Source organism: Acomys minous, assembly GCF_964271855.1.
Source record: "Acomys minous genome assembly, chromosome: 15".
Lineage (NCBI taxonomy): Eukaryota > Metazoa > Chordata > Mammalia > Rodentia > Muridae > Acomys > Acomys minous.
The window spans coordinates 44,513,281-44,533,470 of NC_140497.1; the positions used below are offsets into that span (position 1 = coordinate 44,513,281).

The window sequence follows — 20,190 nt, forward strand, 5'->3', positions numbered from 1 at the left end:
TCTCTCTCTCTCTCTCACTCTCACTCTTTCTCTCTTTCTCCCTCTTTCTCCCTCTCTACCTAATAGGTAATAAAGAAAAATAAATAAAGTGAACTTCACTGAAATAAAAAAATTGTACATTGAAGGACCATTATCAGAGTGAAAAAGCAACCCATTGGATTGAAAAAAAATATTTACAAATAACATGTGGGATAAAGGCTTAACATCCAGATATGTAAAGAATTCCCATAATTTAAAACAAAAAGCCACTAATCCAGTCCAGATGTTGGCAAAACTTGCTTACTTATATCTCCAAAGGAGATACACGAGGGACACACACACACACACACACACACACACATACACACACACTCAAACACACACACATGCATACACACATGCACACAAACACACACACACAAAATCATGTGTGGCATATTAGCCATTTAGAAATGCAAATTAAAGCCACAGTGAGGTGCCATTCATAATCACTAAGATGGTTATTAAAAAAAAAAGAATAAAGATTTTCTGAGTTAAGGTGGTAGACTATGGTGCTGCCTTTGAGCGAAGTGGTGAGAGGTTGGGGTCAGGATAGCAATAGTGAGCTCTTCCAAATGAAGACTCTAAGTGCACTGGAGATCAGAGCAGGGGCAACAGGACAGCTGAAAGTACAGAGGAACAAAAGAATAAGAAGAGCATGTAGCACTTTTGTCCAGTTATGGCTTCTCAGTAAGGGAAGAGAAACTGCATCTCAAAGTGTCCCTTCCTTTAATCTTCTCTGAGTGAAGCTGAAGATTAAGCCTTCAAATGTAGGCTCCTTCCTAAGAAGATAACCAAATAAAGCCAGAAGAGCTATTGAAAACAACCGATGCACAAGTCTTAACACAGGAACACAACAAACAAACAAACAAAAGCAAGGCAACAGGGTGCCTTCAAAATACTGTAACTCCTAAGTTGCCTGATCCAAAGATACAGACGGTAGAAATGCCGAACAAAGAAACTATGGAAGCACATGGAGGCTGGACAGTACACTGTTGAGCAATCAGTAGATCACTGAAGAAGCCAGGGAAACTTCACGTTCCCAGATCAAATGAAAATGAAAGCACAGGGTATCGGAGTCTTTGGGATGCAGCAAAGGCATCCAAGAGGAATGCTTATAGCTATAAGTGCTCACGTTAAGAAAATCACAGAGATCACAAAAAATAACTCAGTGATGCAACTCTAGATCTTGGAAAGGAGTAAAGCAGAAATGGAGACGGAAAAGAGCAAAGAATTAATGAAACAACGAGTTGCTTCTTTGAAAATAATAAACAAGATAGAAGCCCTGAGAGAGAGAGAGAGAGAGAGAGAGAGAGAGAGAGAGAGAGAGAGAGAGAGAGAGAGAGAGAGAGAGAGAGAGAGAGAGAGAGAGCGCCCAGGGTTTGTTAATCCTAATTAATATGATTAGAGATGAATAACGGGTGATTGCAATGATATTCAGAAGAAAATCTAGAAGAAAGAAATGGATCAATTTCTACACACATAAAACCTATCAAATTGAATCAGGAGGATATAAAGAATATACTCTATTTTATTACACACACACACACACACACACACACACACACACACACACACACACACCAGCTTGCATCAGTTTGGGTACCACATGCATAAAGAAGCGTAGGAAACCAGAAGAAGGTGTTGGAACTCCTGGGCTAGAGTAACAGGAGGTTTATTAGCTACCATGTAAATCCTAGGAACTGAACTGATAAGAGTAGCAAGTTCTCTTAAACACTGGGGCATCTATCCAACCCCAATGACAGACAGTTTCAACATATCTACCGTAAGAAATGAAATGGAAATAGTAACAAAAAGCCTCCTGGCAAGGAAAAGCCCAGAGATGGACGCATGGACCCATGCGGTGATGAAATACTTAGTGAGGTAGACAGTGCTGATGGCTGCTCGGTAAGGTGAACAGATGCAATCCCATTGGTAAAAGGAGGTCTTTATGTTCGTGTTTTACCACAGTACAAAGAAGTTCATGTGGTGCACATTTGGTGGTGGCTGGATGGCTTTTGCTTTCAATGAATTCATGGGAGGGAAGGGGCATATCAAAGAAGGAAGAAGATTCTTTGCAGGGGCGTGAAAACTGGAAGATATTACTCTTAGCAAACACGCTATGTTTAACGCTGATTATAGTTTACACTAACGCAGTGCCTCCCTTCCCCCAACCCTTACTTTATACATAAGGAGAAAAGCTGTGCCATGGTATCTGCTTTTTTTCATGGTCACGTATGATTGTTCTGGGAGAGAGAGAGAAAGCTTTGGGAATTCCCTGAAGGACTGGGGTTAATAGAGAAGCAAAGATTGCAGCAAAAAGTGGTAGGCATTTCTTTCTTTCTTTCTTTTTTTTTTTTCTTTCAAATTCTGCTTTCTCTAACTTTCAGGGTTCCATAGAAACATGCACAGCTGAGACAGCCAACTCCAGGCTTCCCGGTTTACATCATTAGCAGTTTATAACTAAGATCGTAGGCTCCTAAAGGCAGGGGGGATATTCAAGCGAGCTGAGAAAGACAAAGCCAGCCTGCTTAGCTTCACAAGCAATCTTGCTCTTCACGGAGGGAGGAGGGAGAAGAGAGAGGAGGAAGGGAGCGAGGAAAAAAAGCACTGGAAAATTGGGTCTGTTTTGTGGCTTTGCTCAGCTCAGATTGACTGAGGCATCAGGTGGATTCAACACTTGACCTCATGCGGTGTCACATTTGGGTCTAGCACTACTCAGGTCACTTATTTCCCCAAATTTAGCTTCTTCAAATGTGGATCACGTGGTGCACACTTAGTGGCAACTGGGAGCAGCTTGTGCTTTCAGTGATTTCAGGGGAGACAAGAAGCTAAGCTGCGGGGGGTCTGGAGGAATGGAGGAGGTCAAAGAAGGAAGACGTTTCTGTGTTGGGGGTGGGGTGAGTGAACATTGGAAGGAATTCCTTTTAGTAAACACTTGAAACTTCTATATAGAATGTTTTGTGCAACCCTGTACATTTTAAAAGGAATATTTATTTATTTATTAGGTATATGGTGCTCTGCCTGCATGTACACCTGTACACCAGAAGAGGATACCAGATCTCATTACAGATGGTTGTGAGCCGCCATATGGTTGGTTGCTGGGAATCGAACTCAGGACCTTTGGAAGTGCTCTTAACCTCTGAGCCATCTCTCCATCCCCAACACTGTACATTTTAAGGAGGGGAAATCCAGTTTTCCTCAGGAGGGACAATTTTCTTATTTTCACTTAGGGTACAATAAAGAAGTTCAGCTTAATTTTTCTTTTAGATATGAGCTCCTTTAAAATTTAATTATCAATAAGTATAGCATATGCAGATCATCGGGTAACCATACGCTTTCTTGACCATGTAAAGGCTCTTGTAAGCAGCTCTCTAGTTACGGTCAGTCACTAATTTGAAAGCTCAAATTGTTACTTGTGTTCATCCTACAACCACTGTTATCAGGACCATGATCCCTGCCAGCACTAACAGGGGACTATTGAGCCATCGAGATAAAGGCTTTACTTGAGTTATGATAGTTAATTCACAACAAGCCCTACAATAGGGACCGCTACCCTCACTTCACTGCTGAGAAACAAGGGAAAGGTTAAAACAACTTGTATTATCCTAACACACTTAGTGAATGCAGAAGCTGAAACGTGAATAACCAGTGTGCCTGGGAATTCAATAGCAGCGACAAGATGCGTTAGCCTGTGAGGAACTGAGACCAGGCGCATCTCATTTGTCCTTCGGCTTGCCACACATTGCACACTGCATTTTGCACGTGACAGAGTGAGATCAAGCCATGTTTACAGAACGATGGGACTCGTTTACTATCTGACTCAAAATTCAATTGGAAAGTTAGTGTGATTATGACACTCTATTTGCTCATCATAATACAATTATATCAAGTGGCCTATTGGGAGAAAGGAGGTGCAATGTGAGTTTGTACTTGATTGCCCAGGCTGGGACAATGGAAACAATGGACTTTGATGCTATCATGGCCTGTCTTGCCACGATTGTGGAGACATGGACACATCAGGAATCATCACACTCATGGAAGAGTGGCTAAAGAGCTCCAGGGTTCAGGACACTACGTTGTACACGCTGCTTGAGAGGGAACAGTCTCTGAGGTGCTCGCTAGTCAACCTCTGTGATTGGTGCTATTAGTTCATATTGCTACAAGGTAACTTCTGCTGTGGAGATGTGACTCTCCCATGACATGTGTCCACACTGGTTCTTTTTCATCCACACTCTTTTTCTTTATAGTGGTATGGCTTGACTACTGTGCTATTAAGTGATGTTTAACAGGACACATTTCCATGTGTATCTGGAGGATTTAACTAATTACAACAAGCATTTAAAAAAATGCTTATCATTCACTCTATACATCTTACTATTCATAGAATTATTTCAGAAGTTATTTTTCTTACTGGAAAATAAATAATTCTTGAACACATACACACACACCACACACACACACCACACACACACACCACACACAACACACACATACACACATACCACACACACACCACACATACACAACACACACAACACACGCACACAACACACACACAACACACACACAGCACACACACACAACACACACATCACACACACACAACACACACATACACACACAACACACACACACAACACACACACATACACACACACAACACCCCCCCACACCACACACACACACCACACACACACATACACACACACAACACACACACACACATACACACACACAACACCCCCCCACGCACACACCACACACACACACACACACACACACACACACACACACACACACACACCATCTGTTTCCATATTCTACAGAATCTGGTCTCATGTTACTCCATATGAGTAGTATCTAATAAATATCTCGAATACAAATTTTGAGCAAAATATTATGCTATTCAGGCATTATCTCACTCAGACACCATAGAGTGAGATGATATGATTTAATATACTGTAATGAATTTAGCCCTAGGGTACAAGGCATAAGAAAATGCTGATGTTTGACTATCTCTCCAAAGTATGCTGATGCTTTCTCTTTCCCTATGGTTTCCACATGCCTTCAAAGCAGTACATGAAAAAGAAACTCTATTATGCAGTTTTCTTTTCTTTCTTTTCTTTTCTTTTCTTTTCTTTTTTCTTTTTCTTTTTCTTTTCTTTTCTTTTTGTTTTTGAGACAGGGTCTCATGTAGCCTAGGCTGGCTTTGAACTCATTTTGCAGGTAAGGACAATGTTGAATTTTCGAGACTTCTCCTTTTATGTCCCAAGTGTTGGGGTTGCAGGTATTACAACCATATCTAGCTTATGAAGATTTCTATGGGCTGATCAGTGAATTTTGCTTCATTCCCTTATTAATTTCCAAATCTTTCCTGTTTTGCTGGAGAATTTTGAAGTAGTCAGTCTCACATCATTTTACCTTTAATGCTTTGCTAAACTCAAAATGAAGGAGCTAGGGAAGGAGGGATGGAGGGAGGGATACAGACACGGGGAGAGATGGATGGATGGAGAGACCCTTACCTCACCAGTACCTATTACCTCCATATCCACACATATCCTTCATCTAGACAGAACCCTCTTCCAGGTAGTTGCTTTTATTCATAATTCTGTCAAGTGACATTTCATTGTATTTGTGTGTTGTCCTGTAAATATTATAATCTTGGACACAATCCTTTTCTACTATTTGGTCTTTACCATGATCTGATTGAAGATATTAGGTCTCTCTTTGAGGCACCTTTTTTTTTTTTTTAAAAAAAAAGAATCTTTGAAAAAGATTCTTTTACTCATGAATTTCCTGAAGACTGAATTTATGTCTAAAAGCTTGAATTACTGTAATCTAATTTCTTCCTTTTCCTCCTCCTCCTCTTCCTCCCCTTCTTCCTCCTCCTCCTTCTCCTCTTCCTCCTCCTTTTCCTCCTCCTCCTTCTCCTCCTCCTCCTCCTCCTCCTCCTCCTCCTCCTCCTCCTCTTCCTTCTGCTACTGTCTTCTATGTAGTCTAGGCTGACTTAGACATTTTCTACCTCAGACTCCAAGTGTTGGAATTAAAGGCTCTGGATAGTTCGTTTTTGTTTCAGAGGCACCGTTTTGATTTCTGCTCCTTCCCAGGCTGTGTGTATATTTCAGAGATCCTAAAATTGGACAGAGGTTTGAGGTGATGATTTCTTGATTATTTTATTGTTAATATCTTCACTTGCATTTGTCTCAGGGTATTATCATCCAGTGGTGACTGTTGCTTGAATTAGCATTGCATTGATGAATTACAAATATGTTGAAATTTCTATTTTGTTTTTAAATATCCAGATATTTCAACTACAATGACTTTTAGACATAAATATGGCAAGTGCTTAACTGGTTGCTTTTTGATGTCAGTTTTTCAGAGTAGTTATTTGGTGTCCTAGCAACTGTTAATGATGGTCAATGGGTTTACTGTGTTTCTAGTTTTCTCCTGCTCCTTTTAAGCGTGTTTCATTGTAAACTTAAAGTTTTTGTTTTGTTCTCTTATTTTTTATTTTTACAATGTTATTTACACAATTATTTTAGATAAAGTCTCTTATGGCTGTCCTAGAACTCACTATATGGCACAGAATGCCCTTGAACTCACAGATATTCACCTGCCTTGGCCTCCTAAGTGCTAGGACTAAAGGTGTGTATTGCCATGTTTGGCTAATTATAGCATTTCATATGTGTCTTAGTTAGAGTTTCTCTTGCCGCGAAGAGACACCATGATCACTGCAAACATTTAGATGGGGCTGCCTTACAGTTCAGAGGTTTAGTCTATTGTCATCACTGTGGGAAGTGTGGCAGCATGCAGGCAGCTATGGTCCTGCAGAGGCAACTGAGAATTCCACATCTGGATTGGCGGGCAGAAGGAAAAGACACTGGGCATGGTTTGAGTATTTGAAACCTCACAAAGCTCACCCCTAGTGACATACTTCCTCCAACAGGGGGCCACACCTACTACAACAAGGTCACACTTTCTATGAGTCTATGAGGACCATTTACACCACACCGTGTAAATGCATTGTAACAATTGGAACCATTCCTTATGAAGTTTGCATTGTCTCATTTATAGCAAGTGTGATCCACTTGTACTTGGCTTCCATGACCTGTGAACACACCAGGCTTTCCTGGCTTCTTTCTTTAGCCCACTTTTTACTTTCCTGGCCTTATAATCGACTTCAGATATGTCTCCATGTATCTTTGCTTTATCCATTTAGTGAAGAATTCAGCTTTGAGTCTATAGTAGAAAGTTAAGTGTGCTCAATGATATTGACACTATTAGAATTTTTGGAAAGAAAACTGATGCAAACAAGTGGCTTAGTGAGTAAAGGTCTTATTTTTAAGACTGTGGTGATTTGAATAAGAGTGACCTCCATAGGCTCACATGTTTGACTGCTTAGTCACCAAGGAGTGGAACTGTTTGAAAGGATTACAAAGTGTGGCCTTGTTGGAGTGTGTGCCTGGAGGTATGCTTTGTGGTTTTAAAAGCCCCTGCCAGGCCCAGTCTCTCTCTCTCTCTCTCTCTCTCTCTCTCTCTCTCTCTCTCTCTCTTTCCCCTCTCTCTTTTTCCTCTCTCCCCTCCCCCTCCCCTCTCTGATAATGGACTAAGCCTCTGAAACTTTAAGCAAGGCCCCAATTAAATGCTTTTTTTTTTTAAATTAAAGTTGTTGTGGTCGTGGTGTCTCTTCACAGCATATAGAACACTTACTAAGACACTGAGTTTAATCTTCAGAGTTCAGTAGGAGAAATCACTCTTTCAAGTCTTCCTGAGACCCTCACATGAGTGCAGTTGCATGTGCTCTCTGTCTCTCTGTCTCTGTCTCTGTCTCTCTTTCTCCCTTGCTCTTTCTCACACACACACACACACACACACACACACACACACACACACACACACACACACAAACAATTACATAAATTAATTAAAATATTTTAAAAGACATGAAACTATTTTCAGAAAAACAAAAAACAGCACAAAACAAAACCCAATTCCTTCACTTAATTACAAGTTTGAATTCAAGTTTGAGTACATAAGGCATTTACTTTTGTAACTTTATTTTGGGTCTTTTTTGTATGCATGTGCACTTGTGCACGTGCACACATACTTTCTAACATCAGCATGCTTTTATGTTTATGCATTTGAAAGTACAATCAACTGAATTGGTTTTCCAGAAATAGATTTGCAAATTAACCATACATTATTCATTAATGGTTTAAATTCTATAATCACTATCATTTTGTCCAGTTTGGGACCAGGAGAGTTTGTATTAAGCTGCGTTCTTAGTGGGGGGGGGGGGAGGTCTACTTGTGTCTCTGCATGTCTAGTAATTTCTGCCTCATGGAGATTGTTTTCCATAGTTTATGATCTTTAGAATTGTTATGCCATTTTTTAGTGTTTAAAAAGGACATTTCACACCTCACCCCAATTCTTGTTGCATATCTAATACTCAAATGCTACTTCTCATTATTTGAACTTGTCTGATATATTTCTGCTTCTTCTTTAAATTTTAATCTTTCCCCATCACTTTGATTTCATTGTGTCTCACATATAGCAGGGAGTTAAATTTGCTTTACAGTGCTTATCAATTAGAACATTCCCCCGCCTCCCCCACCAGTAGATTTGTTTATGTGTTTGTTCTTACCTCCAATATACTTTTTTTTTTATTATCTTTGACCACTACTTCGACTGCCATCAGGTGGTTTGTTTTTTCTTTCCAACCTTTGGTATTTAACATGACTTGTGCTTCTCTATTACCTTTATACTAATACACCGTATAATATCTGGGGGTTCCTTCTTTTAGATAATGACTAACTGTACCCCTTTCTAAGCAATACAAAAGTGAGCTGTACTTCTCCCCACTTTCCTTCCCTCTCCCCAGTGTCCAAACATACATGATATTTATTTTCTGTTGCTCAAGGGCTGTGGGATAATCAGTCAGCTTATTTTGCTTTCTGCTCCCTTTCTCCATTTGTTTCTTGAATTATTTCCTCTTTGACGGATCACATGACACTGACGTATTCTTGTTCCCTTTTAGTCAGTGTCTATCAAACTGCCCGTCTGCCAACCGCCTGCTCATAGCTCATGGCTTCTGGTGTCTGTCCTCTAGCAAGTTCGTCAAAGTAGCTTTTTGGTAAAAGCAATCTGGGCTGGAGAGCTGGTTCAGATGGTAAGAATTCTCCCTACTTCTCCAGAGGACCTGGGTTTGGTTCCCAGCACCTGTGCAGGGCAACTCACAGCCTATAACGCCAGGGAATCTGTTACTGTGTCTGGCCTCCACAGATACCTGAGCACAAGTGACATAATGCATGAGCACATAAGTAAAAAAGTAAAGATAAGTCTTTAAAAACATTGCCCTTAGCTGTTGAATGTTAATAAATTGTTTTTTCAACAGCCTTGATGCTTGAAGGATAATTTAGTTTGATATACAATCTTTGGATGGTAGGTTAATTTTTTTTTTTTAAAGAATTTTTACAATGCTGTTTGTTTATACTGCCTCTGGTTAAAAAAAAAATCCTGCTTCAAAATCTCATTTACTCTTTTTTACTTTGATGTGTACATTTTTTTTTTGTTATCTTAAAAATACAATCACTGTATTCGGAAGCATTTCCTGTTGATGGCTCCTGAGTTTCCCAAGCATGCTGATCCATATCTTTCATTTTAGCATTTCCTTGAGTTATAGTTTTCAATGTTTTCTGTCTTTTGTTTTTGAAAGGACTTTCGTCTTTGAGGATTTTTGGGTTGAGCTGGCTGAGCTCTTGCAAATCTTTTGATGAATTCTTTCCTTCCTCTTATTTTCCTCGTTTGCATTCCTCTCCCTTCTAGCCTCGGTTTTCATTCCTGTGAATTTTTGGATCTTTTGATTCATTTCTGAAATATATTTTGTTATTTTCCTACTCCATTCCTGAGGTTTCTCAGCTCTTTTTTTCTTTTAAAGTGAAGTTTGTTTCATATTCCAGCCATCTCACCTGGAGCTATTCTAATTTTGATTGATCCTTTTTTTTTTTTTCAAGCTTTCATTGTTTTAAAGATTTTTCAGCTCATTTTGAAATTTGCCCGTTATTGCAGTTTTCTTCATGCAGCTACCTATGTATATTTCCATTGCACGGTGGAGCTGTAAGCTGGATTTGTCTCATTTTCATCTTTTTCCTTGTTGTACCTCAGTATGGGGTGTTTTTTTTTAAATCACAATCTATTTTTGTTTTCCACATATAAAGGAGATAGTTTATTGGACTAATGGGGATATTTCATGTGGAGTGTTTGTTTCTTTGTGTGTATGTGTGTGCATGCGTGAGTGTGTGTGTGTGTGTGTATGTGTGTGTGTGAAGTGTTAAACAATATTATCTTTTCACAAGTCGTGTCCCTGTGTCCTTCCTTGTCTCTACAGGCTTCGTGCTAGTCACAAAACTTCCTGCCTTTGTGTGTCTTCTGGCCTTAGGAAGATCTTTCTGTTTCTTTTGAATGTGTTTATAGCTCTGTCCATTTGAGTTCCATCTAAGACCCTACCTTTTTGATAGCTTTTGCTTGTCTTTTTGGATCTCCAGTAGTTTACTTTGGATCTAACTCACAGCAGATTCTTTTTGTTGCTTGGATTAGGGGATACAAAAGCAACAAAACCAAGAAAACAAAAAGCATACAACAACAACAACACCAGCAACAACAACAACAACAACAACAACAACAACAACAAAGGCTGCCTGCAATGTTTTTGAGGTTCTTGTTAGCCAAGCCTGGTCAGCAGGACTTAAACTCCTACAGGGCTTTTCTAGAGTCCGGCTGTCTCTAGAGTGATCTTGAGATTGGACATGGGGGAAGGTTTTTGGTTTCAATGCTAATGTTTGGATAGATTGCTTTTTAAAATGATATGTAAAGCACCTGATCTTTTTTTTTTTTTTAATGGGGTGTCTGGTTATACATGTTGATTTCACAGCTCTCTCCTTGTTTATTTTTACAGCAACTTCTAATCTCTACTGGGACCACCAAGACTCTATTGTTGTCTGGAACTCTCATGACACAAACCCACCTTCCATAACTCCTGGATTCCTTGGCATCGGTGTTATCCTTGATGACATCTGTGTTTGCATTGCCTGCCCTGAATGTTCTGTCTGGCCTCTATGAGGAGAAGAAATAAGCAGGTATCCTGTTCATATTAATAGAAGTCTTACTCTATTTTTAAGGTAAGATTATTGTAGAAACATTTAATTTCCAGTATTATTCCATAAATCTGTATAATTAAGGTAAAAACCAAAATGTTCATAAAGGTAAGTTAAACTCTAAGATGATGAAGTTATAATTATACTTTAAATTTCACATGAGCCAGAAATGTATATATTTAGTGTATAAATACATGCTAAATACAAATATGAATATTTTAAGTAAGAATAAAATACATTTGTTTTCTCCCTCTGTTTTCTATGCTTAATGTACATTCATAGTTAATTTTGTGACTGTTCAAACTTAAAATAAATCTTAATTTTCAAAGCTGGCATTTCTTTTAGACAAAAGCTTTTTTCCTTTCTTCTAAGGCTGGATCTCATGTATCTCAAGCCAGATTGAATTTCCTGTGCAGTCAAAGACAACCTTGAACTTATGACCCTCCTGACATGGCTTTCGGCATTCTAACACACAGAGGCACGCACCAACACATTCCAGTTCTATGGTGCTAGGGACTGACCTCATGGCTTCCCATATGCGAAGCAAGCACTGTACCAGTTGGGTTACATTTCCAGGCCAAGAAATGGCTCAAGAATGTTAGGGGGTTGTTCTTTGTGCAGAAGAGCACAGGCTTTTATCCTTTTATCCCACATCAACAGTATACTATAGAATTTGTTTGAAAGAAGCAGCATCACTTTGGTCTTTTAGCTAATCCATCTCCCCATGTTGAATAGCCTTCTCTGGAAGCTCATGCAGGGACATTTGGAGAATCCTGACTACTGTGGAAATATTAGCAGGGAGAGGAAGCAAACAGGTTAGAAGGAGTCAAGAGCAGCAGCCTAAAGCAACTCCGAGGATTGGGAACTATTTAAAGTGCCCAACTTTATGAACATTCTCCTGTTCAGGGTGACATTTGTCTTGAGGAAGGGATTTAAATAAGCAGCCGATGTGGTTTCAAATTGAGATGGATTTTTGAAAATAAAGATTAAAAAGAATTTTTTTTGCACAGTTGCAAGATGACAAATAAATGTGGCAAGACTGACACTTTGAGGGCAATAACCAGACATTTTTAAAAAGAATCTATAGCACTGTTTGGAAATGATACCTATTGCCTATTTTACATCTTTTATTCTCTCTTACACATGGTTTTTTTTTTTTTTTTAGAATTCTGAGAAACTCCTCTTTCTGGATTATAACGGAGCGCTATAAGTGGCTTCAGCAAATTCACGAATTCTAAGGAGGGGAAGGGAAAAGGAGAAAATGATAGGAAGTTCGTTTTCTTTAATTTCACATCTTGACACAGAGGAGACACTCCATATTTCAGTGAGTTAAGAATGGTTTTCCACTTTAAATCTATCCTCACTCTACACCGCACAGCATCCTGGAAAACCTTGTTGCTTCTGCTTGAATAGCACCAAGGGGTGACTGACGTATCACATGGCTCCAACTCCTATTCAGTCTCTCTGGGCCCCGTCGCCTTCCCTGATCCAACTGTTGCCGTTGTGAAGCAGAGGATGGGATGGCTACCAGCAGGTAACAGTCTCTAGCAGTTGTGACCTTTGTATCTTCTGATTTTTAAGTGAGAGGCTCTTAGGAAGAGTCTGGAAATCATGGGACTCTCTCCGTTTTCTTAGGATACAATTTTTTGCAACGTACGATATGACAGCCCATCAGTATCAGGGACCTGTAATTTGTTATTCCAAAGAGCTGGACTTTGTTGGGCCAATGAAGAAGTGGTATGAAGACCCCTCCCCTGAGTAAGAGATAGAATGAGTGCCAAGTGTGCTCTGGACAAGCTTAGGCACGCAGGCTCATGGGCACAGCATTGAATGGCCCGCCATTCATTCATCTTTCACCCCTTCAACAAAGGGTCATTGAGTTCCCACTGTTTGCCAAGCATCATTTCTTACTGCCAAAGAGTAGTTTGTAATACAGTAAACCAACAGAGTCCCTGTTGTCACGAGGCTTGCTTTCTAGTGGTGGAGATAAATAAAAAAACATGACAAAAATTGGTATAGTTTGATACAGTGATGTATGCTAAAGAGTAACAGAGGAATGAGAGAAAGCGTCTATGTGTTATGTATGCAGGCTACTGCACATTGGAATTAGGCTGACCAGGGAAACTTTCACTGAACTGTTAGTCCTTTTGGGTTGGTCCCAAAGAAGGTGGTGGGAAAAAGCCATAGAATTTCAAAGGCAGGAAGAGTTTAAGTGGTGGAAACGGCAGCGCAAAGGCCTTGAAGTGCCGTTGTGTTTGGCATGCTTGAAAAATGGTGAGGCCAAGGTATCTAGAAGAGAGTACACAAAGGCTAGTAAGAGGTGAATAGAAGGTTATGTAAGAGGGATTAAGTCATTTATATTCTTTAATTTTTACAACACACACACACACACATACGCACAGAGAGAGAGAGACAGAGAGAGAGAGAGAGAGACAGAGAGAGGGAGAGAGAGAGAGAGAGAGAGAGAGAGAGAGAGAGAGAGAGAGAGAGAGAGAGAGAGAGAGACAGAGACAGAGAGAGAAAGAGAGACAGAGAGAGAGAGACAGAGAGAGAGACCATTGAGATGTTTTGAATTGGGAAATGACCTTATTTTATATCTTAAGTGGTCTGTGTTGAAAATCGTCTTCAGGGCAGAAAGGGAGACCCAGGGAAGGAGCTAGGAGACAGTTAAGAGCTGTCCATGGTCTGTGACACATCATTCATAAGCTGAGTCCCAGCAACCAAAACCATTGTTTTTACCTAATAACTGTTTACCCAGAATCAGGATGCTGTAGAGGAGAGGTGGCAAGTGAATCTGAGTACAGCTGAGTGAGTCCATGACTTTCCTAGCTCTTGGCCCAGGATGCCCACAACGGGCGTTGTCTTTACGTTGTTGGTGGTCTGTGCTTCCCTCCTGTAGAATACCCAGTGTCTGCACTCCCCTTTTCATTGTTTTAATAAACAGTGGCTGACCCCGCTGCCTTGCTTAGGAGTTAAGTCTGTTCTAACAGTCACTTTAAAGTTCATAGGATGTTACAAAACTCTCTCAGGTACTGGACTGTGTCCTGGAAAGTAAAAGAGAGTTTGGTAAAAACCTGGCTAAATCTATATAAACCGTGAGTGTGACCATCCTAATAAGAATCAGTTAATTGATAATCTACCAGTAAATGTGGTAAGTACCAAATGCTGGGTACAAGATGTATATGAACTTTCTATTTTACAATCACAATGTATATATAAACAGAATTGTTCTAAAATAAGACGCTTATTTAAAAAATAACTCCCAACCCCGACACAGTAATGCACACCTGCATGCCAGGCATGTAGATCATGAGTTGGAGATCAGCCTAAGCTACACATAAGACAAGCTCCCAAAATAACCCAAACAAAAAACAAAAAGCCCCCAGGGGAAAAAAAAAACCATGCAAGTGTGAAAACTCGAAGATCTCTTATAGATGTGTTCTGTACACTGACATTTTTTCAGCCCCTTAAGAAATTGGCTAATATACAAATTACGGTCAGAAGACAACTTCTTCACCTTATTATTGAGACAGAGACTCAGATGTATGTGTAGATGACAGTGAGCTTCAGTTTCTCTTGTTTCCTCCTCCCAAGTGATGAGATGATAGGCATAGGGCATCATACCTCGTTTATGCAACGCTGAGGACAGAGCCACGGCTTTGTGTGTTGTAGACTAGTGCTCCAGCAGGGACCCACTTCTGGACCCTCAGCCTCTCCCACATCATTCTTTGCATGCTCACTTTAGACCCAGATTCCATCCTCTTCCCAGCCCAGTCTTTGTAGCGAATCTCCTGCTGCTTATCCACGTGAGTACACTGCAGAGCACACCAGCATGGAGGGGGAGATGGCCCAGGCACAAGATGCTTGAGGACCTGGCTTCCACCTCCAACACTTGTGTCAAACATAGGGATGGAGGGGGTACACTCCCAGCAATGGGGAGGTGGAGATGGGAGGGTCCCTGGGACTCTCTGATCTAATAGGAGGTGAGCCTCAGATCCTACTGAGAGACCCCATCTCCAAAACAAAACAAGGTAGATGTCTTCAAGGAACAGCACTTTCATTGTTCTCTGACCCCCAAGTGCATACACACGTGCACACAAGTACAATAAACAACTCCTCAAGGGCATTAGGGCTGCATCTATCAGTTTTTTAAAATGTATATATTTTTGTGCAAATCCTTGTGCTCATACTTCTATTCCAAAGAAGTTATTGTAAAGATGTTTGCACACATGTAAGGACATTGTCAACGTCCCACCGCCAGCCACTCATCAGGTCACTTGGACTAAAGGACTAAAGGACTAGGTAATGAGATCATATCAGAAAACCAAGGACAACGGTAAAGAGGCTCCTACACACTCCTGGCAGTCAGCTCTGGGGTGGAGTGAACACACAGCCCAGCCAGCGTTTGCCCTCCATATCCTCTTTAAAGGCAGGTTAAATTATAGGCTACATCCATCCGATTGGACTCAGCCTTGGATTTTGTACACCACTCTATTCTGGAGGGGGAAAAAAGCTACAGTAATGGTATTGAATGAGCAGAGCGGTGAAATAATCAATTTTATTCCCTAAGATGGATGTTTTAAATCTGGAGCCTGAGGCTATCCTGATCTTTTCACTTGAGATCATAAGCAAAATCAGTTCAGAGTGTTGAAAAGTAGGAAGGTTAGTATTCATTTAAGAAACCAGTGAGGATCCCATATGCCTTGTCTTTCTTGCTGGTGATGCACGGTGCACCCAGGTTAGGAAATTAGCCTCTCTCTCCATTGCTTTGTCTTTATAAACAGCAATAAGGCTGGTGAAAGGTGAGGGACTTTCTCGTATTTGATCACAAGATGCTGTTTTCATTCCTTGGCAATTCTACCCATCTTAAGTTAAAATATTTTTGAGGATATATATATATATCCATCCATGAATATATCCATTTGAAGCATCAACAGTGTTCACTAATTCTTAGGCGGGATATCGTCTCTGTGGGTTGAATCCCTACTTCTAGAACTTTCTTTTCTTCCCTAGAACTTTCTAAAAGGAAGTTAGGCACTCGTTTATCGGAGATATTTTAAATTAACCTGCTGGGCTGAAGGGGAAAAGAGAGTTTGGCAGTCTCTCCCACTTCTCAAGCTATGAGAAGGAGGGAAAGGTTTAGTTGGCCCTCCCCACCTCAGAGGCTGTGGGAGATGGGCAGGCTCTCACAGGTAGGGCAGGTCTCCTCACCTCCCCCCACGCCGCAGGCAGGGGCTCTACCGGAGGGTAGTACTTAGGCACGTCCCAGGCCACCGCAGCCATGAACCATTTGAAGTCTTTGCACTTGAGTCGTTTTCGCAGCTCCTTCTGGGCAGAGATGTCCCCGGTGGAGAGGTGCCTGTACTCCGGCCGCCGCTGGTAAATGTATTCGGCAAATTCATCCATCCAAGTCTCAGCCACACGCTTCAGGTTCTGTACAGCGGAGACAAAAACAACAAAAAACAACTTAGTTATTGGTTTCTACGCCCGAAGGATCATTTTACTTGCACCAGAAACTGAAAACCAGTTGTCTGCAGGCAGTACTGGCTGGTGGGTTATTAACAGTGAGAGTTTTCATAACTGCACGATGGAATCAGCCCGTGGCTTAGTGCGCATTCCGCATTGGGCATGGGGTGCAGCTGACAATATGGTAATTATCAGAGCTGGCAGAGATTCCTCTCACAATTACTGCAGTTTCCCTCCTGTTACCTCATGATGATATATACTTATTTTATTTTCACATACAGCCAGAGGAGTTGAAACTGGAGAGACTGCAAGTCCCCTTAGGTAACCAATTGCTTAAAGCATTTTTGAAATACAGGCATCTTGGGAAGAACAAGGACACATAAGGTGCTACTCTTCCCACTCCCAGTTACAGAGAGATGTTAAAAAAAAAAAAAAGAATTTTCTGATACTGGGACATCTACTTCAACCAAAATTTAAGAATTTATTGCACTAGGAAGCAGAAAGCTTTATCGGAGAACCAATTATTTCTACAGGTGATTCATGGGCTGAATTAGTTAGGAGATGTGATGGTAGAAAAATGAACATGTTCCTTAGGATTAGAAGAACTCAATTGTGGGGTGCATGTAGGAAGGCCGGGTTTTCTCTTTGTTTGTTATTAAACTAGGGTCTCACTCTGTAGACTTGGCTGTCCTGGAACTCATGGTGTAGAACAGTCTGGCCTTGAACCCAAAGAGATCCACTTGACTCTGCCTGGGATTAAAAATATGTGCTACAATGGTCGGCTTGGAAAGCCATGCTTTTGTTGGCTTTGGGGTTGAGCAGGTTGGTTATTTCAGGTTCAAAACCCCAGCATGGCAACAGCAGTGCATGGAGTGGTTGCAAACTGCTTAGAATTAGTACATACTGGGTTTTTATGAAAAATGAGCTGTCATTCTGAGTGCTAGAAAGGGTTCAGGATTGGAAATTGAAGATGCTGGCCACTATGACTCTGTAGTTCCCAAGGTCTTTGAGAAGGAAGTGGAGGCGAGATGCAGTCTGACATCCCTTCAGGTCCTGTGGAATTAAGTGGTAGGCAGGACAAATGCATTTGCCTAGAAAGGGCTAGTTAATGCCTTCAGCTCCATGGCCGTTTTTATAGGCTGACAACCCATGGACACTGGGGATTCCTCTTTGCAGTTTAAATTCTTTATTTTAAGGGCATGATTTGTGTGTGCCTTGGCCTGATCTACTTTGTCGATTGCTCTGAGAAGACAAGGTGACTATCATGGTTGGGAACTTTAACAAGAGCTCAACATAAGTGATTGCAGTGACGAGTAGTCACTTTACCTTACAGAATTGCTTTGGAACCTTAATTTAGATATGAGGCCTAAGGTCTGCTGGAGCCACCTCCAGGTAGAGCATCCACCTGCCTTTGTCCCTGCTTTGCACCCTCCTCAGACTTCTTGGCCATGTTTCCTAGATGGTGAACACTATGTTGGCCCTGGTTAATAGAGGATAATGCAGAACCAGAGCCACAAACATTGCTCTGATCTCTTCCTTATTTTCTAAGAAGCTGGTGCATAATTAGGCTGATCATGCAATGACACTGAGAGTGTAAGAATTTACTCCCGAGACATTGTATTTGCTTTTCTTTGCTTTCTGATACCCCATCAGCATTGTTTCACACAGGCTGCTTTCTTCTCTTACTCCAGTGAGCCTTGAAGTGTGATACTAAACCTTGATTTGTGATACTCCACCCCTCGAGACTGACTCTGTATGCCCAATTTATTAGGGGATAGGAGAGGAAGCTGGTGATTCTTGAAAGCCTCTTGCTCTGTGATGGAACCGTCTACTCTGAACAGTCATGGGAACTGTGTGAGAGTCATCAGTGTCTTTATTATTTCCTTTTGTTTGACATTTCTATAGAAAATGCTTTTGATGTTAATTAGTCTTTAGACAACTTTAAAAGAAAGATTAAAAAAGCACAATGGACAATGTTGATAACTTTAAAACTTGATATTCTAAATTGATGTTAAGGTCCAGTTCTGACAACCCCCTCCAAATTGTAGTAAATACAGAAATATTTACTGTTTAGCTATTTTATGTCTTTATGATAAACGAAAATCGTCAAAATTTTTCAGAAAAGAGGCAAAGGGATAAATTACTGAACAACAATGAGAAATAAACTTTGCGAAGAGGTATATATATATATTCCTTCTGTTACAATAGCTTGCAAAAAGGACTTGCTACAAATGATTGTTTTGATTAGAATAAAAGATCAAAAAAAAAAAAAAAAGAATAAAAGATCAGTTCTAATTGTAAGCACCAAAATTAGAGATAAACAAAAACAAACAAACAAAAACACCTTCTTCCCCCAAATTTTGTTGTATTGTAGTATAAGATCTTGGACTGATTGGAAGGTGTGGTATATAGCAAGGAACCATTGTCCTGGTTAGCATCATGCGCACATTCTGATGACGTGGACCACAGGGCCCTTGTGATCTAAAACACTGGGTACATCATTTGAGGTGAACATGCTTTAAAAACTTTTATTCCATGAAATTGAAAAATCTAAGAAAAAAATTTTTATATATACCAAAGTTAAATCAAGATAAAATAAAGTTTGGACATATCATAGTCCCTAATAAAATAAAGTCAGTGATTGAAAATCTCCCAACAACTAAAATTCCTTGTGCAGATAGAGCCTTTGGAAAATTCTGTTGAATCCTCAAAGAAGAATTAATAACAACCTTCCTCGGGTTACTCTTTAAAATTAAAGCAGAAGGGAATTTATTAATTCTTTTTATGAGGCTACTATTGCCATAACGTCAAAACCACACTTGACTTGACAGAAAAAGGAAATTGTCGACCAATATCCTTTATGAATATAGATGCAAAAATTCTCAACAAAGTACTTGTAAAGCGAGAATCTAAAACCATATAAAAAAGATTATCCACTGTGATCAAGGTGGCTTTACCCCAGAGACGCAGGTGTCATTCAATATACACAACTAAATAAATGTGATCCATCATATAAACAGACAGAAAGACAACATCACATGATCATCTTCTTAGATGCAGAAAAGACCTTTGACAAAATCCAACTTCCCCTTCAGGATAAAAGCCCTAGAGAGACTAGGGATATAAAGGATATACGTCAACACAATAAAGGAAGCTTACCATAAGCCCATAGCCAACATCTACCTAAATGGAGAGAAACGCAAAGCAATCCCACTAAGATCAGGAACAGGACAACACTGTCCACTCTCAATATCTATGAGATATAGTACTTGAAGTTTTAGCTAGAGCAATAAGACAACCGAAGGAGACCAGAGCATACAAATTGGAAAGGAAGAGGTCAAAGTATCTTCATTGAAGGTGATGAGAAATAAAAGGCCCTAAAAACTCTACCAGGAAACTTCTACATCTGGTAAAACCCTTTCAGCAAAGTAGCAGGATATAAAATTAACACATAAGACCCAATACCTTCCTATATACAAATAGTAGGCATACTGAGAAAGAGTTTAGGGAAACAGTGCCATTCAAAATAACCTCAAAAATATATCGGAAT

The 20,190-nt window shown here is 40.3% G+C and overlaps 1 protein-coding gene across 3 annotated transcripts in view; it reads right to left on the minus strand.

The window, feature by feature from the left end:
* Window positions 1-20,190, minus strand: part of GALNTL6 (polypeptide N-acetylgalactosaminyltransferase like 6) — a 1,047,269-nt gene that overhangs the window by 45,585 nt on the left and 981,494 nt on the right. For all 3 annotated transcript variants that reach the window (XM_084760044.1, XM_084760046.1, XM_084760045.1), the window contains one exon: window positions 16,386-16,607. In XM_084760044.1, the coding sequence (XP_084616170.1) occupies window positions 16,386-16,607 (222 nt within the window). The remainder of the gene's footprint in view (window positions 1-16,385; window positions 16,608-20,190) is intronic.